This window comes from Myxine glutinosa, unplaced genomic scaffold (genome assembly GCF_964187855.1).
Source record: "Myxine glutinosa unplaced genomic scaffold, kmMyxGlut1.1 SCAFFOLD_2751, whole genome shotgun sequence".
In the NCBI taxonomy this organism is placed as follows: Eukaryota; Metazoa; Chordata; class Myxini; order Myxiniformes; family Myxinidae; genus Myxine; species Myxine glutinosa.
Window position 1 is genome coordinate 31570 of NW_027618845.1, and position 22755 is coordinate 54324.

A 22755-nucleotide genomic window follows, 5' to 3' on the forward strand; every position below is an offset into this window, starting at 1 on the left:
TTCCATTGGACTTCAGTTGCAGGACTGCAATGTGCTGTACACCTACAAGCTAGCAACTTACGTGGATAATTGGACTAAATAATCATTTTGAAAATGTTATCATTAACATTTTCTCTAATATGTTATTTCAACAGGGAATAATACACATATCCAAGTTATTTTAAAGCTATGGACTAACATACATTTCAACATGATATTTCTGAGAGGGAATGATTGTAATATTGGTTGCAAATTAAATAAATGTACTGTATGAATATCTCGCAAAGGAGCTCTTTATGAATGACGAGAATTTGAGCATGTATAGTTGTATACTCTGTTTTGAGGTACATGAATCAAAACTTACAAATTGTTGTTTATATACATGTACCAATGCCCTCTGCTAAAGGCACTTTCCTGCCTGTGGTAGTTAGTACTCCAACAAGTGAATGACATGCTTTGTTTTTAACAAAATTATGTAATTTGCTATAAAAGTGGAAGGTTACAGGTTCACGGTTTGAGTATTAATCGTAAATGAGTTCAAAGCCTTTCACAATGGTCTCTGAGACCTTCGTAAAACAAATAATAAAACAAGTTTTATTTTTTGTACTTTCACATGGAAGATAGGATTATTGTCATTCAAAATTTTCAATGATGCTTCAGAAAGAATTTGCTAGAAACCAATTCATGCCAGTGATACAGTTGTGTGCCACAACTGAGAAAAGGGGGGGGGGGGGGGCATGCATTGAATGTATGTATTTGTCTGTTGATTTGAATGTGTGAGGACATTAACTTGTGTTTGTGACTTTCAATTTATAATTTGTATGTGTGTGCATTAGCACATGCGTGTGTGTGTGTGTGTGTGTGATTGTAAATATGTAATTTGTATATGTATGAGTGAGTGAGAGTGAGAGTGAGAGTGTGAGTGAGAGTGAGAGTGAGAGATAGAGGGAGAGAGGGAAAGAGGGGGCCGGGGGTAGGGGGGCTAATCTATTTTTGGTGGGATTAATATATGATCGGCAACATGCAGCAAAGTTTAGATTAATAATTTAAATATGAAAATTAAACAAACACAAATATATACCCACACATGATAAACAAGGTCAAACAACTGCAGAAATACAAAGATAACTCTTAACATTGTATTGTACATGTACATGTATAAGCAGGGAGGTGAGAGTTCGAGTCTCGCTCTCGCCTCCCTGAAATTAAAATGAGGCTGAAATAAGCAGCATGTGTACCTGTCTAGTTCATTCCTTCTTTGTCATCTATCTATAATTCCAGTAATCTCTGTGTGTCTGTGACCGCTGTTTCTCGACAACCACGGGTCCGATCTAATTGAAACTTGCCAGATATATTGCTGGGGACTTGAGGATGTGCCTTTTCAAGGTTTCATATTAATCGGAGAAGTAGTTACCGAGCTATGTCCAAAAAACGATTCAACCAATCAGAGAGCAGCGAGCTATCACGTGTGCCGAACGTGGCGAACAGACTCTGCCTCGGACGGCACATTTGAGAGCGTATTCATTTATTTCACGTTGGCAAACTATGTTGGCGTTAAACTATGTTTTAAAACTAATTAAAACTAATTTGCGATTCATCGTAACTGCGATATGCGACCTTCCGGACAGTCAAATGAGGACGTCACTTCCGGACTTACGGATAGTCATAGTGACGACGTACTGATGCTGAACGTGGCGAGCAGACGCTGCCTCGGACGGCACATTTGAGAGCGTATTCATTTATTTGACGTTGCAATCTGTGTTGATTGTTGTAAGGTACGATCGATTGTAGTACACGTTTATAATAACTCTGCCGATACAGGCCCGATTAACTGCAGCGCCATCCGAGCTGCGGCGTCGGGACGATACATTCATTGTACGGTCACATCACGCACTTACGGGCACGCCCATGGGCCCATGGGCACGCCCAGACATTTTTTTTTTTTTTTTTGGCAAGGAACGGGCACCCACGTACGGGTACGTCCTAGTGGTTCTAAATGTCTGACTGTTAAATCACAACTAGCTCTGTGATTTTCTTCTTTATCATATGGCTCTTAGTTGTCATAAATCTTCTATTTTGTCATCTTCACATAATTTTGTGCGAGTGCGAGTCACAGTGCGAGTCACATAATTTGTTCATTATCAACATGGAAAAGACCATTCCCATCTCTCATACATAGAGAACATAATGGAATACACGGTTCAATGCACTAGCGCCATACGGCGGCTCTGCACTGAATGGACTCAAAATGGCGTCAAATCGTTAGTTGTCGCTACTCTCTCTATAAAGGGACTCTACTCCACGCCCCCCCCCCCCCAGCTCCTTTGGGGCTTCGATCACTGTTGCCCCCCCACCCCCCTCACCCCCTATGGCTTGTGGAGGCCTTAACAGGAAGACCACCCTCAAATGGTCTTCAAAGGCAGGCCGTGAACAAGGCATATTTTATGGTTCAGTTGAAGAGTGAAGATTGCACGTTTCCGGAAGAGTGAAGATTGCGCGTTTCCGGAAGAGTGAAGATTGCACGTTTCCAGAAGAGTGAAGATTGCACGTTTCCGGAAGAGTGAAGAGTGCGCGTTTCCGGAAGAGTGCGAGTTTCCGGAAGAGTGCGAGTTTCCGGAAGAGTGCGAGTTTCCGGAAGAGTGCGAGTTTCCGGAAGAGTGCGAGTTTCCGGAAGAGTGCGAGTTTCCGGAAGAGTGCGAGTTTCCGGAAGAGTGCGAGTTTCCGGAAGAGTGCGAGTTTCCGGAAGAGTGCGAGTTTCCGGAAGAGTGCGAGTTTCCGGAAGAGTGCGAGTTTCCGGAAGAGTGCGAGTTTCCGGAAGAGTGCGAGTTTCCGGAAGAGTGCGAGTTTCCGGAAGAGTGCGAGTTTCCGGAAGAGTGCGAGTTTCCGGAAGAGTGCGAGTTTTCGGAAGAGTGCGAGTTTCCGGAAGAGTGCGAGTTTCCGGAAGAGTGCGAGTTTCCGGAAGAGTGCGAGTTTCCGGAAGAGTGCGAGTTTCCGGAAGAGTGCGAGTTTCCGGAAGAGTGCGAGTTTCCGGAAGAGTGCGAGTTTCCGGAAGAGTGCGAGTTTCCGGAAGAGTGCGAGTTTCCGGAAGAGTGCGAGTTTCCGGAAGAGTGCGCGTTTCCGGAAGAGTGCGCGTTTCCAGAAGAGTGCGCGTTTCCGGAAGAGTGCGCGTTTCCGGAAGAGTGCGCGTTTCCGGAAGAGTGCGCGTTTCCGGAAGAGTGAAGATTGCGCATTTCCAGAGGAGTGAAGATTGTGCGCGTTTCCAGAAGAGTACACTTGAAGATCACCCTCATGTTTTTATATTGCATCATTATATTCAATGGCTTCGTATAACCCCAAATTTTGCTGATGGCCCACCTTCTGCATGCGTGTGAGCCTGGTTCTAACCCTGTGATTTTATTTGTCCCCTCCCGGTTTACACCGGAGGGGACTAAAGGTTTGCACTCCGTCCCTCCGTCTGTCAGTCTGTCACGCAAAGAACAGTTTTCCGGACTTTTTTTCTGAACTCTTAATGCTAATGATTTCAAACTTGGTACATGGTTTCCTCATGATAAGTTACAGATCAAGTTCGAACTTCACGACGTTTCGATCATTTTTGACAAAGTTATGGCACTTTGTTTACTCTAGAGTTCTCCTAAAGCCACACTGCACGCCCTCAGCCTCGTCTCGCGAACGTCAAAAGTGCGACACAGCGCGTGCTTTCGGGAGGGGCGGAGCCAAGCCGAGCAACATATATATATACACATCAATCATTGATCGTGAACCGGAAAATATAATAAATTACTGATATTTAGCGACTCGAAAGGTTCTTTATCAACAACTTATTTTCTCGTGCTTCTGCTGACCTGTCTGCAAGGTGAATAAATCGAAGTCCCGAGTGCGAATCACAGGTGAGCCCGTCCTGAGGTAATTAGCAATGGGGAACGATTCAGAACCCGTGGGTAAATAACCCTTGGTAATTTCCCCAACAGTTTTCCGGACGACAGACTGCCGGTAGAGGACATGTATTGCAGCGCAACACTCAGAATGCTTGTTTTTTATATATTTCATGATTTCCTTTTTGTGTAGTCCTGTGATTTTCATTATTTCATAATACTGTGATTTTCCTGTGGTTTTTATTATTTCGTAGTCCTGTGATTTTCCTGTGATTTTTATTATTTCACAATCCTGTGATTTTCTTGTGATTTTTATTAGCGCTGAGGAAGCGCCTCTAGCGAATGACTTCCAGCCAGTGTAACGCGAATTCCTGTCACAGGAATTCTGAGATCATATAAGTGTGACGTGGCAGTTCCTGATTGGTTCGTGTTGGGGAACCCCTTCTCGCTGCCGACGTGACGTAAATTCGCGCACGCGCACTGGTGAAGCGCGAGATTCGGCCCAAGGTTCTTATTATTATTATTATTATTATTATTTTTGTATACAAGATCGAGGCTCGAACCATGATCGAGGCTCGAAATTCCATGCCCGAACCTCAGCGCAATCCAAGAGGATTCACTTGTTATTTCATAATCCTGTGATTTTCCTGTGGTTTTTGTCCCCCGTAGCACCGGGGAGTGAAAGTGGGACTATGGTTTTCCCCTCCGTCCGTGTGTGTGCGCATGCGTCCGTGCGTGCGTGCGTATGTGTGTGTGTGGGTGCGTGGGTGCGTGGGTGCGTGGGTGCGTCCGTCTGTGTGTGCGTCTGTGTGTGCGTAAGCGAAGGACCAAATTCTAATTTGGTGAGTGGGTGCAACCCACGTCAAAATCCAAGATGGCCACCGCCATGTATGTCTGACGCCATGTATGTCTGAACCTTGTGAACGGAATATCTTGAAAAACAAGCATTCTGAGTATTGCGCTGCAATAAATGTCCCCTACCAAAGTTCAAAGTGCCATAGCTTTGTCAAAAATGATCGAATATGCAAATTTATGCACGGTTGATGCTGGTTTTCAAACTTGATCTGAGGTATGCTGAGACACGTGTGTCACGCCTCGCCTCGTTGATAAGCCCGCAAGGTCGCTCCGTGGAGCGGCCTGCACGTATTGCACTGTGTGAATTATATAAATTATTACCAACTCACGGTCTCAGGTACTAGCGATTCAAGAGATATCCATTTTTTTATGGCACATTGGAGAAGCCAATGCGAGGTTTCTTCTTCCTCAGCTTGTCACAACTCTGTCAAATGCGATCGAGTTTAAAAAGTCAGAATTTGACCAAATCTGTTTTATTTGTTTGTTAATATACCTCAGCTATTGACAAATCTTAAATTAGAATTTTATTTGAGGTTAAAATGACCGCGACAGGTCGTGTCCAACGATGCTTTCAGTCTGTACATGTGATAAATAAATAAATCCGCACACTTGACGCCTCTTCTTCTTCACGCAATAACAACTTCTAGCTTCCAGACCGTACATCCAATCATCTTTAAATTTTGCACACTTGTTACTCTTCATGAATTCTACTACAGTATGAAGTTTCACGTCGATCAATAAAGTGATTCAAGAGATATCCATTTTAAAAATATTTTCGTTTAATTAACGATATCTGCCAGACTACGTGAGCTATCGCACATTCCAAAAGGACATTTTAGTAGACTGACATGCGGAACAGATCTGTGAAGTTTCCCCTTGATTGGATCAAAAATGAGGGAGGGGCTCGGTTTTAAAGGTTCATGTTTAAAAACGTCATAACTCTGAAACCATGTGATGCATGACGTCATGCTCGCTGGCTTATTTGTTCGCCATGGGTAAGCGATTCTGCCTGCAAAGTTTGGCCTCGATCTGTTTAGCCGTTGCAGAGAAAAAGGGGTTTTCGTGTTTTCACGAAAAACAATATGGCGCCCGAACCACGTGACCTGCGACGTCATAATTACCATTAAAATATTCTACAGACCGAGTCCCTCCTATGGTGAAAATTTGATCTCAATCGGTCCTATTATTGCAGAGAAATTGTTTTTTAAAGGAAATTAAAAATTAAAATGGCACTGAGTTAAGGGTCATCAGAATTATCAGAATTACCAAAGTTCAAAGTGCCATAACTTTGTTAAAAATGATCGAAACGTCATGAAGTTCGAACTTGATCTGTAATTTATCATGAGGAAACCATGTGCCAAGTTTGAAATCATTAGCATTAAGCGTTTAGAGAAAAAGTCCGGAAAACTGTTCTTTGCGTGATGGACTGACAGACTGACGGCCTGCCGGCATGCAAACCTATAGTCCCCTCCGGTGTACACCGGTAGGGGACTAATAAGCGAAGCACCAACTTCTAATCTGGTGTGTGGGTGTATCCAGGCATAAGGAAGAACGCTATTGAAAATTGAGTCGCCACGTCAAAATCGAAGATGGCGGCCACCATATATATGTCTGAACCTTGTGAGCGAAATATCTTGAAAAACAAGCATTCTGAGTCTTGCGCTGCAATACATGTCCCCTACCAAAGTTCAAAGTGCCATAACTTTGTCAAAAATGATGGAATATGCAAATTTATGCACGGTTGATGCTGGTTTACAAACTTGATCTGAGGTATGCTGAGACACGTGTGTCACGCCTTGCCTCGTTGATAAGCCGGCAAGGTCGCTCCGTGGAGCGGCCTGCACATATTGCACTGTCAATTATATAAATTATTACCAACTCACGGTCTGACGTGCTAGCGATTCAAGAGATATCCATTTTTTTATGGCACATTGGAGAAGCCAATGCGAGGTTTCTTCTTCCTCAGCTTGTCACAACTCTGTCAAATGCGATCGAGTTTAAAAAGTCAGAATTTGACCAAATCTGTTTTATTTGTTTGTTAATATACCTCAGCTATTGACAAATCTTAAATTAGAATTTTATTTGAGGTTAAAATGACCGCGACATGTCGTGTCCAACGATGCTTTCAGTCTGTACATGTGATAAATAAATAAATCCGCACACTTGACGCCTATTCTTCTTCATGCAATAACAACTTCTAGCTTCCAGACCGTACATCCAATCATCTTTAAATTTTGCACACTTGTTACTCTTCATGAATTCTACTACAGTATGAAGTTTCACGTCGATCAATAAAGTGATTCAAGAGATATCCATTTTAAAAATATTTTCGTTTAATTAACGATATCTGCCAGACCACGTGAGCTATCGCACATTCCAAAAGGACATTTTAGTAGACTGACATGCGGAACAGATCTGTGAAGTTTCCCCTCGATTGGATCAAAAATGAGGGAGGGGCTCGGTTTTAAAGGTTCATGCTTAAAAACGTCATAACTCTGAAACCATGTGACGCATGACGTCATGCTCGCTGGCTTATTTGTTCGTCATGGGTATGCGATTCTGCCTGCAAAGTTTGGCCTCGATCTGTTTAGCCGTTGCAGAGAAAAAGGGGTTTTCGTGTTTTCACGAAAAACAATATGGCGCCCGAACCACGTGACCTGTGACGTCATAATTACCATTAAAATATTCTACAGACCGAGTCCCTCCTATGGTGAAAATTTGATCTCAATCGGTCCTATTATTGCAGAGAAAATGGTTTTTAAAGGAAATTAAAAATTAAAATGGCACTGAGTTAAGGATCATCAGAATTATCAGAATTCCCAAAGTTCAAAGTGCCATAACTTTGTCAAAAATGATCGAAACGTCGTGAAGTTCGAACTTGATCTGTAACTTATCATGAAGAAACCATGTACCAAGTTTGAAATCATTAGCGTTAAGAGTTTAGAAAAAAAGTCCGGAAAACTGTTCTTTGCGTGACGGACTTACAGACTGATAGACTGATAGACGGAGGAATGGCGTGCAAACCTATAGTCCCCTCCGGTGTACACCGGTAGGGGACTAAGAAACGGACTACTAACTTCTAATCTGGTGTGTGGGTGTATCTTCGCATAAGGGAGAACGCTATTGAAAATTGGGTCGCCACGTCAAAATCCAAGATGGCCGCCTTGCGTCTTCCACTTTGTCAACTCACATCACTTCAACGACGGGGGACCAAGGCGTAACGCTTGTTATTATTTCGTTGTCCTGTGATTTTCCTGTGGTTTTTATTATTTAATAATCCTGTGATTTTCCTGCGATTTTTATTATTTCATAATCCTGAGATTTTATTATTTCATAATCCTGTGACATTTATTATTTCATAATCCTGTGATTTTCCTGTGCTTTTTATTATTCCATAATCCTGTGATTTTATTATTTCATAATCCTGTGATTTTTATTATTTCATAATCTTGTGATTTTTATTATTTCATAATCTTGTGGTTTTTATTATTTCATTTACTTAATCCTGTGATTTTTATAATCTCATATAGTCCTTTGATTTATTCTTTCATTTTCTCTGTGGTTTGTTGACCCAATAGTCCAATGCATACTCCGTTAGATAAATGTTCTCCCTGGCACAGCGATGTGGTAATTCTCTTTTCCTTCTCGAGGTGTAGCCAGTTCATAAGGGGAGAGGGGGCCCATTGGGGGTACTTGAACTTCGCCCCCAATCTACCGACCCCACTCCATGGTAGGAGGGTGTGGCTCCAGCCCATTGCACGTGTGGAGGTACTCTTGACGGAGATAGGAGGCCCACATACCTTCATGGTGAACCAGGTAGATTGAGGGTAGCGCCCAGGTACTTTCAATGATATCCCCAACGGGATCCAGGGTGATAACTTAAACGATCTTTCTATTCTTTCAAGATGTTGTCGTGACAGATGGAGGACTGTCGTGGCAGTGATTCTAAGTATACCAGAATAATGAGTATTCTCCCCCCCCCCCCCCTCCCGCAATACTCTCCCAATCCTCTGGGGGGGGCAGTCTAAGACCATAAATGACATTTCCACTCCCCGCCATTTCCATAAATGACATTACGCATGCGTGCGTAAGCGAAGGACCGAATTCTAATTTGGTGTGTGGGTGCAACTAGGCATATGGAAGAACTCTATTGAAAATTAGGTCGCCACGTCAAAATCCAAGATGGCTGTCACCATATCTAAACCTTGTGAGCACGATATCTTGAAAAGTAAATGTCTGAACCTTGTGAGCGAAATATCTTGAAAGAGAAATGAACTGCCAACTTCTAATCTGGTGTGTGGGTGTATTTAGGCAAAAGGAAGAACGCCATTGAAAATTGGGTCGCCACGTCAAAATCCTGAACCTTGTGAGCGGAATATCTTGAAAAATAAGTGAAGTACCAACTTCTAATCTGGTGTGTGAGTGTATCCAGACATAAGGAAGAACGATGTTGAAAATTGGGTCGCCACGTCAAAATCCAAGATGCCCACCACCATATATATGTCTGAACATTGTGAGCAAAATATCTTGAAAAATAATCTAACTACTAACTTCTAATCTGGTGTGTGGGTGTATCTACGCATAAGGGAGAACGCTATTGAAAATTGGGTCGACACGTCAAAATCCAAGATGGCCGCCTTGCATCTTCCACTTTGTCAACTCATCACTTCAACGACGGGGGACCTCGGCGTAACGCTTGTTATTATTTCGTTGTCCTGTGATTTTCCTGTGGTTTTTATTATTTCATAATCCTGTGATTTTCCTGTGATTGTTATTATTCCATAATCCTGTGATATTTATTATTTCATAATCCTGTGATTTTTATGATTTCATAATCCTGTGATTTTCCTGTGATTGTTATTATTCCATAATCCTGTGATATTTATTATTTCATAATCCTGTGATTTTTATTATTTCATAATCCTGTGATTTTCATTGTTCCATAATCCTGTGATTTTATGATTTCATAACCCTGCAATTTTTATTATTTCATAATCCTGTGATTTTCCTGTGATTTTTATTGTTCCATAATCCTGTGATTTTATTATTTCATAACCCTGTGATTTTCCTGTGATTTTCATTATTTCATAATCCTGTGATTTTCCTGTGATTTTTATTATTTCATAATCTTGTGATTTTCCTGTGATTTTTATTATTTCATAATCTTGTGATTTTCCTGTGATTTTTATTATTTCATAATCCTGTCATTTTCCTGTGATTTTTATTATTTCATAATCTTGTGATTTTCCTGTGATTTTTATTATTTCATAATCCTGTGATTTTTATTACTTCATAATCTTGTGATTTTCCTGTGATTTTTATTATTTCATAATCCTGTGATTTTCCTGTGATTTTTATTGTTCCATAATCCTGTGATTTTATTATTTCATAACCCTGTGATTTTTATTATTTCATAATCCTGTGATTTTCCTGTGACTTTTATTATTTCATAATCTTGTGATTTTCCTGTAGGTAGGCCTAAAAAGGGTGGGGCCGGCGTTGAGGTCGGGGAGCGGCAGCGGGAGACGGTAAGAGCCACCAGCCAATCAGGGCTCTTGTGGCATGGCGTGAGAGGGCGTGGTGAGGCGTGTCTGGTGAGTTTGAGAAGGTTATATAGGGCGTTATATAGGGCGTGCCTATATAACGCGCTGCGCAAAGCCCTCGAGAGGACTTATCGGCAGGACTTTGATGCAAGAGGGTCAGAAGGACTTGAGTGGAGACGCCATTGTGAACTAACCTCGCAGTATAACGTGCACGCCCAGGGGAAGAGGGTGAAGCGTTGGCGGTACACGTACGCAGGCGCAGCCAGACGCGCCGGGAACGCGAATAGCGCTTTACACCCACGCGAGTAAGCGCGGCCATAGCCGCAAGTGAATAACCGCCAGCCGCGTCAAAGTCCGCTCCCTACCAATTCGCCCCGTGATAACTCGCTCCGTCCAGACGACACGCGGAGAGCTCCTGCCTTCACCTACTCCAAAGGACGTGCAGGGGACCGGAGAGAACTGCACGAGCCATCCCTGCGCGAGCTGGTGAACATTGTCCTGCATCTGCAAGCCCCGTGTGAGTGTGTGTGTGCGAGACAGGCCCGTGTCCTTGGGTATTAAGTAAGACTGCATAAGGCTGCTCTGTGCCCCCTTTTTCTTGAATCATTGTGCATAGTGTAAATAAATCTGTTCTTCCTTTCTTCCCAATTCGATCGCCTTTGTGATTTCTCCATTGACTAAGCGTGGTACGAACAAGAACCGCTTGAATCGGGGTCTAGTAAGTGATAACGGCGTGGATTGCGTGTACGCAACCGCTCGGTGTATCAACACACGTGGTTAGTGCGGGGCTTATCTCCTCGCTTCAGGGCAGCGCGATTATTTAGGTAATAGCGAATTTGGTCCGAATACCCCAGTTCACGCTGTCCGGAAGGTACGTCATAGGTCCCAGGTCGCGCTGGTCAGTCAAAGACAAGGGGACTAATCCCCTCTTGGCAAGGGGAGAAGGCTGGTGGCGGATCTGCAACAATATGTCTCAACCCTGTGAGCGAAATAGCCTGAGAAATAAACGAACTACTAACGTCCAATCTGGTGTGTGGGTGTATTTACGCATAAGGAAGAACGTTATTCAAAATTGGGTTGCCACGTCAAAATCCAAGATGGCCACCGCCATGTATGTCTGAACCTTGAGTGGAATATCTTGAAAAATAAGCGAAGTACCAACTTCTAATCTGGTGTGTGGGTGTATCTAGGCATAAGGAAGAACGCTATTGAAAATTGGGTCGCCACGTCAAAATCCAAGATGGCCGCCTTGCGTCTTCCACTTTGTCAACTCATCACTTCAGCGAAGGGGGACCTAGGCGTAACGCTTGTTTTCTCTTTGTCACCTCACTTTTCCATGAGCCAAGATCATATATAAACATGTAAAATAAATCAACAAGAAGAAAGTCAAATAGGCATAGCCCCCGTGGTTTTCGCAATTTTCCCATAAGGAGTTAAAGGCCGTCAGTCGGTCATCTTTGGTTGGATTACAAAACAAAATATTCTGCACATGTACACTCATGAATTGTCTTTGGGCCAAGTTTGAACAAAATCGGTCCATGCATGTCGAGAAATGGTTGGGGACACATTTAAGTAGCTCCTGCCTCACACCTAGCTCGTCTTCGCGCTGTTGAAACCAAAGCGTTCAGAACCATTGGAATCTCCCGCGATGACGCTATCTCCGAGGGCCTTTCACTTACTCACCGCAGGCAGGTTGGTGGTCTTTCCGTCTTCTACCGACTCCTCTCTGGCCTTGCTCCCCCAGCTCTCTCTGGGCTCTGTCCCCCAAATATTCCGAAAGGTCGCACAAGATCTGCCTGCAACCCTCTTATGGTTAAACTGCCAAAATGAAGACTCTCTGCTCACCTTCACTCCTCTTTTCTCCCACCTCTGGAACAAACTCCCTCACTCTCTTCAATCCCACTCCTCCCTCCAGGTCTTTAAAACGGCTGTTCACCACCATCTCTTATCTTCCCCAATCCAAAACCTTGATCTTTTCTACCCCCGCTAATTTCACCCCAAATCCACTTTTTTGAGGTGACTTTTGACTTCTTTCCTGGAAGTCCTTGGTGTCCTTGCGTTTTATACCTATCCTGCCTCCCCCCAGGCCCTCTCCCTCCCACATATCTCCCGATGTCCCTGTTCTCAAATGTTGTGTTTGTGTGCTTCCTCCCCTTCTCTCCCCATCTTGTCAACCGCTCCCCTTTTTATATACTTTGTTTGTTTGCTTGCTTGTTTGATTTGTTTGTTTGATAAATGTTAGCTCTTTCACGAGCCTCGACTCTGCATGCAAAAAAAAAAAAAAAAAGTAACATGGCCACAAATCGGCCATCTTGGATCGTATATAGAATATATAGAATGATCGTTTTAAGGGCATTTTTCCCCGCTAGAGCAGGGGTTAGCCTTGCAGGCCCCATGACAATCATGGTTCCCTGTTTGCCTGATCGTATGTTGAAAGAAAATGACGTGCATATATGTTAACCATCATTCATAATTATCTGTCTGCCAAGTTTGAACATCATCAGTAAATGTGTGTCCGAGAAATGGTTAAGGACGTGTTCAACATCGTTTTTTTGTTGTTTTTTTACACCTAAAATTGCCACTAGTCGGCTATCTTTGATCGCAACGCGAAACAAAATGATGTGCATATGAACACTGTCACGTGTTGTCTTTGTGCCAAGTGCGAACAAAATCGGTCCATACATCTCCGAGATATGGTTGCAGACGGACGGACGAGACCTCATCCATAAACCCCCGTTTTGGACAAGGTCCATTGGGGTCCATAATAACAAGTGTCAAATTAAAATCAGAATTGATGACTGTACAAATTGAGGATAATAGGATACAACAGGATATGTTATTGTTGGTTAAAATATTTTATACAATAATGAAGGGAATAATTTATGTTTGAGATATTGATTTACCATGTGGTCATTTCTTCAAGCAATTAAATCATAACGTCGTGTGTTTTTCTTCACACCAGAGTTCATAATCAAACTGTTCGAATCAAAATGTATAGACATGGACAGAAACCTTCATGGGGATGGTTCTTGAGGAAAGACGCTTCGGCATCAATAGGTTTGGGTCGACCCAGGTGAACATCAATGTCGTGCTCAGTTTTCACTTCCGCTTTCACAAATAAATCTGGAAAAAGTAACTTTAAATAAATGCAGGCATCTTGTGTTACATGCAGAGCCGTTTTCAAACTCTTAAAATAGATAAATAAATATTACATCAAAATCATTTAAAAAAAAATTAAAATCATTAAAATCCTTATCAAAACATTAAAATCTTCCTTGAAGAGAGAAAATAAAACATTTCCCTTAAGAATGGTGTCAGGTGAAAACATTACGATATCAAAGCATTACGTTCTGTATAAACCATCTTGATGTTACAAGATTCTTCCGACCCGCCAACAACTTCAGTCGGAATTTCAGCACCACCCAAAATCACAACCGACAAAATAGAGAAGGCAAGATACATGCAAAGGCAAAAGAGGTTTTCTCCACCAAACTGCTTCTATTGTCAAATGACAAACAATTGTGATGCAACATGTGACTGGTTGATTTTTTTTTGGTCCCGAAAGAATCCTCATATAAAACAAAATGGCAGAGTGTGGCAGGTTAACATATTGACAAATGCAGAAAATGGAATGAATCAGCCAAAACCATGACATGTGACCATATGATAAGGGGAGTGGAAAGGATCAAAAGAGTGAAAAAGTGGAGAAAAACTCAAGAGCAGTTTGGAAAAATCACGTGTTGATGACTAATTGTATTGAAGGATGGACTGGAAAGACACCTTCGAGTTATGTGCACACATCTTTGAGCTACCTTGTCTGAGTTCAAATCGCAACACATGTATAATGCACTGCAATCCTTGTTTATCGCATGCATTGAATTCATCTTTGTGTGCACCATCCCACCGTCGTCGCTGTTCATCACAATCTCACATCATCCTCCATCCAACCATGATCTTTTCCACCCCAAGTTATCCCATTGCAAAGCATTCCCTTTTTCCAAGTCATTGTGATTTTTCTCCCATCTCACATCACCTCTTTTTGTTTGTATGTGGATCGCTTTCATCATCCACACTTTCCCCTTCCTCTTCTTCCTGTGTTTCCTTCAACCTGTGCAGGTTGTCACCCCCATGTGTCCATGTTCACTAACCTTCATCTCACTCTCACATGTACTCTGCTGTTGTTTCCTCTTTCCAATTTATTCCCTTCCATTCAGCTCTAAGTCTTTCAGGAGCCTCTATCAAAAAAACAAAAAAAGTGCACACACAAACACAGATCTCATCAGAAGTGATGTCAATCACACAACTCACCATTCGGCTGATCACGTTGCTCCTCCTCCAGACCAAAGGAGTTCACATCCTCGATTTTTATCTGCAGAATCACGGGAAATCCTTCCGGCTCCTCAACCTTCATTCCACACACGAGCACAGTCGGCTGTTCCGATCCCGGCTGCACGTTACAGGGATCCTTCCCACAGCCAACTTGAGCGTTCATGGTGGGTGAACCTTTAGAGAGGAGGGAAACATACCACTCTTCCTGATGTTTGCTCCACTCTGAGTACCTTGATCTGACAAAGTGCCAACATGTGAAGTACCTCTGTACTTGAGGCCTTATCTTCTGCTTCAATCAGTTACAATACTTTAAACTTTCATCAGTTACAATACTTTAAACTTTCACCACACACTAATGTCCCACCCCCCCCCCCCCCCCCCACCCCCTCACCAAAAAATTTCATGTCTTAAGACAATACTGCAATTGTATTCCATGTTGATTTGGCCACATATAAAACATTCAAAACTTCAGATATTTATGTAAAATCTGGGCCTGTTCAGCAATTTTAGGATGAAGACCAAATTGAATTTTTAGACTCAATGGTGAGAAGGCCTTACACACAAGCACAAGGGATGTGTATGAAGGAGTATTTGTGCTCGGATGCAATCCATGCCACAGGTATGCTGATATGCAGACAGTTTCCCCACATCAATAACTTTCAGGTAATAAATAAGAAACCACTTTTGAGAAAATCGGATGGAACAACAACATTCCTCTGGAACATGTCCGTGGGAATTCAGTTCATGTTCATCACACAGGCAAGTAGTACTGAATCACCTGTATTAAAGATTTAAACGAAGAGCATTTGGATTATTAGATAGTTTGAGCATGAGGAAAGTGAAGTTTCTTTGGCAATGAGCGTATTTGCACAGGAAAGAGCAAGAAGAATCGGCAAATCCCAAAATTCAAAACGTGAGGGGGAAGAGGTTGCCAGATGGTACTTTCGGAGAGAAGGAGAGAAAGAGAGAAAGGAAGGTCCACAAACGTGAACGTGCACCTTGACCCCACGAGGTCCATTTTACATGAGATGTAATCACACATTTCAAACTGTATTTCCCATGTGCACGCACATGCATTCACATGTCATCAGAAGTAATTGCAGTGTAGATTACATCACTTGTGGATCTGATAAATTGCCAGTAACCAGTTTGTAAAACTGAATGTGCAACATCGAAATGAAGACGTCCATGCCCGTGGGATTCCCACGGGTGACCCACGAACATATTGTCGTGCGAACCCTTCGGTTAATACCATGGCTCGCGGATGGACCAGAACGGAATTACTGGAGGCGATGCTCAAATACGGATTTTGCTTTTGCAGCGCGGGAATGAGAAGGGAAGAGGAAGCTGCGGTAAAAGCGCGTACCTGTGGAAGGCGAACAAACTCAAACAAAACCAGATTTGTGGGGAAAGAAAAATAATACAAGGGTTTATTGTAATAAAAGGTAGGGACAGGAAAACGCGATACAAAATAAAAGTCCGAAGTTGGGATCCCACACACCTCACGTTTTTGTTTTTGTTTTTTGTTTTTTTTTGCATACAAGATCGAGGCTCGTGAAAGAGCGAACATTAATCACACAGAAAAACAAACAGACACATAAAACAAATAACATCGGGAGCGGTAGACAAGATGGGGAGAGAGGGGGAAGGACACAAACACAACATTTGAGAGCAGGGACCAAGAGACATGGAGACATCGAAAGATCTGTGGGAGGCAGAGGGCTTTTGGGGGGAGGCATGGGAAAGGGGGGGGGGGGGTGGGAGAGGTATAAAACATATGGACACTGCCAGGACTTCCAGGAAAGAAGTTGGAATTTCAAACAAGGTGGATCTGGGGTGAATTAGTGGGGGTAGAAAAGATCAAGGTTTTGGATGGGGGAAGATAAGAGATTTTTTTTTTTTTTTTTTTTTTTTGTATACAAGATCGAGGCTCGTGAAAGAGCGAACATTAATCACACAGAAAGACAAACCGACACATAAAACATATAACATCGGGAGCGGTAGACAAGATGGGGAGAGAGGGGGAAGGACACAAACACAACATTTGAGAGCAGGGACCGAGAGACATGGAGACATCGAGAGATCTGAGAGAGGGCGAGGGCTTTGGGGGGGGGGGGGGGCATGGGAAGAGGGCGGTGGGAGAGGTATAAAACATATGGACACTGCCAGGACTTCCAGGAAAGAAGTTGGAATTTCAAACAAGGTGGATCTGGGGTGAATTAGCAGGGGTAGAAAAGATCAAGGTTTTGGATGGGGGAAGATAAGAGATGGTGGTGAACAGCTGTTTTAAAGACCTGGAGGGAGGAGTGGGATTGAAGGGAGTGAGGGAGTTTGTTCCAGAGGCGGGAGAAAAGAGGAATGAAAGAGTGAAGGTGAGCAGAGAGCCGAGATTTCGGCAGTTTAACCATCAGAGGGTTGCTGGCAGATCTTGTGCGACCTGTAGGAATATTTGGGGGACAGAGCACAGAGAGAGCTGGGGGGGCAAGGCCGGAGAGGAGTCGGTAGAAGACAGAAAGACCACCTACCTGCCTGCGTTGAGTGAGTGAAAGGCCCTCAGAGATAGCTTCATCGTGGGAGATTCCAATAATTCTGAAAGCTTTGGTTTCAACAGCGTGAAACCGAGCTAGGTGTGAGGTAGGAGCACCGGCCCATAGGGGAGAACAGTATTCCATTGAGCTGCGTATGAAAGCCTTGTATGTGGTGAGGAGCTCAGGTGTGCCGAGGAAGGACTTCGCACGACGGAGGATGCCCAGTCGGCGACTGGCTTTGGAGGCCAGCTTGGAAATGTGGTTTTCCCAAGAAAGATCATGGCAGATAGTGAGACCCAAAAGCTTGAGCGACAGAACTACTTGGAGAGGATTGTTGAGAAAGTAGATGGGAGGGTTGTCCAGTCGATCTTTTCGGAGAGACATAGTAAGAGTGTGAGATTTGTCAGGATTGAAAGACATGTTCCACTTGTTTGACCAGTCTGTGATTTTGTCCAAGTCTTCAGAGAGTGAGGAGGCTGCAGACTGCTGATCTGAGGGAAGAGGAATGGAGCGGCAGAGAGTGGAATCATCAGCAAAGAGATAGAGAGGATTTTCAAGAGTCAGAGAGATCATTGATGAAGACCAGAAAAAGCACGGGGCCCAGAACACTGCCTTGGGGAACTCCAGCCTGAACAGGAAGAGGAGATGAGAGAAACCCATTCAGGGCCACACGTTGACGACGACTAGAGAGGAAGTCCACCAGCCATGCGTGGAGATTTCCATGGATAACAAAGGAGGAGAGTTTGGTGAGCAGAGCGGGGTGCCAGACAGTGTCGAAGGCACGTGATATGTCGAGGGAGACAGCTCTAATTTCCTGTTTGGCATTGAGGACCTCCATCCATTGTTGAGACAGCAGAAGCAGCATGTCCAGAGTAGAGTGACCTGGTCTGAAACCAAATTGATGATCAGAGATCAAGCCATTGGAGAAGAGGAAAGATTTCATATCCGAAGCAATGATGGATTCCATGACTTTGCTGATAATTGGGAGAAGGCTGATTGGTCTGTAGTTGCTCGGATCTGTTTTTGCACCTTTTTGTGCAAAGCGGTGATGTTGGCTGATTTCCAAGCAGATGGCAGTTGACCTTGAGCAAAAGAGAGGGTGAAGAGAACAGAGAGAGGGTGAGATAGAGCGGCAGAGCAGGATTTTAGGACCCGTGGGCTGATGCCGTCGGGTCCAGTTGCAGAATCAGAGTCGAGGGTTGACAGAAACTTTTCAAACTTGTCAGGAGGAAAGGACACTGAGTCCAGGAGCAGCAGGGTACGACTGGGTATGGTGGGTACAGAGAGGGATGGGTTTGGGACACAAGATTTAGAGGCAAACACAGAGTTGAGGCATTCAGCTTTTTCACGTGCGGAGTCAGCTGTGTAGCCATTTGAGGTAAGGGAGGGGATGGAGGGGGAACAAACACCAGAAACGGATTTGACCAGACGCCACCAGGATTTGGAAGAGGGAGACAGATAAGAGAGTTCGGTCTTGAGAACGGAGAGATATTGTTTCCTGGCTCTCCTGAGGGTGGACACACTTGTTTCGGGCTTTGTGAAAGGAATCGAGATTTCCTTCCGTTGGATTTGCTTTCCAGGAGACGAAGGCAAGTTGTTTCTGGGCAACAGCCTCACCACAAGATTCCGTGTACCATGGACGGGAGGAAGGGTTTGACAACTGAAGACGAGATGGGATAAATCTGTGCATGAGAGAGAGCAATTTACTTTGGAAGAATTCCCAGGATGAGTTGATGTCAGAGGTGGTAGAGATGGGAGACCAGTCCAGATGATTGATGGCTGCTTGAAGACCGTGCCAGTTGGCCTGAGTGAAATGCCAGACTCGTCGACGCTGAGCAGGCTCCCCGAGGATGGTCAGAGAGATGTCCACTTTAACAAGGACATGATCAGATGATCCGATTGGAGCAGAAGAAGAGCAGCAGACATTTTCAGGGAAGTTAGTCATAACCAAGTCCAGAAGAGAAGATGTTCCGTTGACTGAGATCCGGGTCGGGAAATTGACAGATTGTGTCAGTCCCAGTGAGTCGCAGAAGTCCTTTGCTGAGGAGCCATGGCTGATGAGAGAGGTACCCACACCCAGCCAACTGGCATGATGACAGTTGAAATCACCACATATGAGGAAGAGAGAGTTGGGATGAGTAGATAGAAGTTGGTCCATATTATCAGACAGCGAGATGTAGATGGAGTCATCACTGTTTGGTGGACGGTACAACACACATATGAACAAGAGGTGGGAGCGAAGGGGAAGCCGTAGCCAGATGTATTCCTGGGGGTGAGGTGGAGAGAGTGCAGTGCAGGGCGAGTGAGGAAGAGAGTTTTTGATAAAGATAGCAACCCCGCCTCCAGGACGAGGCTCAGGTCTATCATACCGGAGGAGGGAGTAGCCCGGGAGAGATAATAAGGAATCAGAGACATCATAAAGGAGGAAAGTTTCTGTGAAGCAGATCACGTCTGGTTTGACAGAAGCAACCTGTATGGAGAGATCAGTTAAGTTTGAACGAAGGCCCCGGATGTTTGAGGTCCATACCGTTAATGAAGAGGAAGGGGGAGCATCAGATACAGAACAGGGGGGAGGAGGGGTAGGGTAAGATGTGGAAGAGGTGGAAGAGGTAGGGAGAGCTGTTGAAGGTGTGTCAGAGATTTCAGAATAGCTCGGAGAAAGGGAAGGATGGGGCGGACAAAAGGTTTGATGGTGATTGGGTGAGGCACAATGAGGTGTTATTTGAGGTGGGGGAAGAGCGAGGCAGAAGGTTGGGGGAGATGGAGGTGAGAGTTGGAAGGGGGAAGAAGCGGGGAGGACGCTTTGAGGAGGGGGAGTGAGAGGGGGGAAATTGAGAAGCAATGAGGGTGGGGAGATTTGAAGGGGAGGAGTGAGGAGGGAGTTTGGGAGGGAAGGGACAAGGGGAGGGATTTGAAAGGGATGGGATATGGGGGAGATTTGGAGGGGAGGGGTGAGGGAGGAGTCTAGGAGGGGAGGGGCGAGGGGGCGTCTTGGTGGGGAGGGGTGAGGGGGTAGTTTAGGAGGGAGGGGCAAGGGGGGAGATTTGAAAGGGATGGGTGATGGGGAAGATTTGGAGGGGAGGGGTGATGGGGAAGATTTGGAGGGGAGGGGTGATGGGGAAGATTTGGAGGGGAGGGGTGATGGGGAAGATTTGGAGGGGAGGGGTTATGGGGAAGATTTGGAGGGGAGGGGTGAGATTGGATTTTAGAAAGTGTACGATTTAGGGGAAACGAACATTTATTGCAAAATGAGTTTCTTGTGACCTTCGAGTTAAAAATACGTTAAGGACGCTGGATGGAGGATGGAGTGCAGGAGAGTTTAGGGAATGTAGAAAAAAGGCACTATAGGAGATGGATATTTTTTTTGGGATGAATTGATTTGGTGAGCAAGTCGAAAGCAGCCTTTTAAAAGAAGAAGAAGAAAAAGGTGTTATAAAATATGACGGAATACATAACTTGAGGGGAAAGTGTAAACATTGAAGGTTAATAACAGTGAAAACTATCTGGGGAAATGGGGGAGAAACACGTGGTCGAAGAACGAACGAACGAATAAGAATGAATAAACGAATGAGAACAGAGAAGGAACAGCTGTTTTAAAGGTGAACAGCTGTTTTAAAGACCTGGAGGGAGGAGTGGGATTGAAGGGAGTGTGGGAGTTTGTTCCAGAGGCGGGAGAAAAGAGGAATCAAAGAGTGAAGGTGAGCAGAGAGCCGAGATTTCGGCAGTTTAACCATCAGAGGGTTGCTGGCAGATCTTGTGCGACCTGTAGGAATATTTGGGGGACAGAGCACAGAGAGAGCTGGGGGAGCAAGGCCGGAGAGGGAGTCGGTAGAAGACAGAAAGACCACCTACCTGCCTGCGGTGAGTGAGTGAAAGGCCCTCAGAGATAGCTTCATCGCGGGAGATTCCAATGATTCTGAAAGCTTTGGATTCAACAGCGTGAAGCCGAGCCAGGTGTGAGGCAGGAGCACCAGCCCATAGGGGAGAACAGTATTCCATTGAGCTGCGGATGAAAGCCTTGTATGTGGTGAGGAGCTCAGGTGTGCCTAGGAAGGACTTCGCATGACGGAGGATGCCCAGTCGGCGACTGGCTTTGGAGGCCAGCTTGGAAATGTGGTTTTCCCAAGAAAGATCATGGCAGATTGTGAGACCCAAAAGCTTGAGCGACAGAACTTCTTGGAGATGATTGTTGAGAAAGTAGATGGGAGGGTTGTCCAGTCGATCTTTTCGGAGAGACATAGTAAGAGTGTGAGATTTGTCAGGATTGAAAGACGTTGCACTTGTTTGACCAGTCTGTGATTTTGTCCAGGTCTTCAGAGAGTGAGGAGGCTGCAGACTGCCGATCTGAGGGAAGAGGAATGGAGCGGCAGAGAGTGGAGTCATCAGCAAAGAGACAGAGAGGATTTTCAAGAGAGTCAGAGAGATCATTGATGAAGACCAGAAAAAGCACAGGGCCCAGAACACTGCCTTGGGGAACACTGTCTAGTCAGGCGTGGCTTTCTCAGGGGACGCCTGGCACGATAGCCTGCTTGAACCAGTTGTTGGTTGACTAGCCTTCTGGATACAGGCACATTTGTCAGTTGCTGCCACTCAGCCCTAAGCCGATTAGCTGACTTGGTACGGCCATTGCAGACTAACCGGTGCAGCTGGCGATCATCTCTCCTTGTGGTTCTGCGGGGACGTCCTGGCCTCAGTATTGGAGTAGGGACACCCCTCTGAGCATTTCGTTTCAGGATCTTTGACACCTGACCTTGAGTGATGCCATACTGCCGAGCAATAGCACGCTGTTTCATGCCAGAATTTCGTAAAGCCACCACTCCATGACAAACAGCATTGTCGAGTTGACGGACCATCTGCAGAGGAAGCGGCAATAACTTTTGTCGACGTGCAGCAGTTGTTTTCCACTAATACAGAACGCAACAACCCTTATATGCACGATTGTGAAGCCAATCGTCAAATGTACCTGTCCTTACATTTTGTCACGCCACCTGTGATATTATCCTGTTATTGACTTCTTGCTGCGAAAGACAATCAGTGACATGGTTCTTTCAACAAAGAAATCACCGAAGTGTAAAAGAAACTCACCAGATTGATATACTGAGTTCATAAAGTAAACCCAAGTCAAGGAAAAAAAAAAATTTCATATTAAATGCCAAGTCTGCGCACGCACGCACGCACACACACACACGCACGCACGCACACACACGCACGCACGCACACACACACACACACACACACACACACACACATATACACACTCAACCCTCGGCTATCGCGAACTCGGCTATCACGTTTCTCTGCTATCGCGGCTACCTAAAAAAACTGCACAACACACGACTATCGCGCCCCAAATACGCGCTATAGCGCACCGGAAATGGTGGAAAGGGTGCTACGTCATCACCGAACGTGGGGAAAGAGAAATCAAGGGATATCAAGAAGAGGAAGAACTTAACTTACGCTCAGAAATTCGAAATTATGCAGTTGATAGACAATGGTGAAACAAAGCGAAGTGTTGGAAAGAAATTTGGGATATAATGAGTCAACAGTGCGAGGTATTTACCAAAACCGTGATTATCGTAGAAACGTAGATACGATTTAACAATCAACAGTGAAGCAAGGTGCTCCTTTATTAATACGGCTCTGGCAGGT

At 44.5% G+C, this 22755-nt stretch overlaps 1 protein-coding gene across 1 annotated transcript in view; it reads right to left on the reverse strand.

Moving 5' to 3' along the window:
- Nucleotides 1-14861, reverse strand: part of LOC137427349 (uncharacterized) — a 35289-nt gene extending 20428 nt beyond the window's left edge. The window contains exons 1-2 of the mRNA XM_078769485.1: nt 14558-14861; nt 13262-13372 (exon numbers count right to left, since the gene is read on the reverse strand). Coding sequence (XP_078625611.1) covers nt 13262-13372; nt 14558-14741 — 295 coding nt within the window. The 5' untranslated portion in view covers nt 14742-14861. The remainder of the gene's footprint in view (nt 1-13261; nt 13373-14557) is intronic.
- Between the last annotated feature and the right edge of the window lie 7894 nt (nt 14862-22755).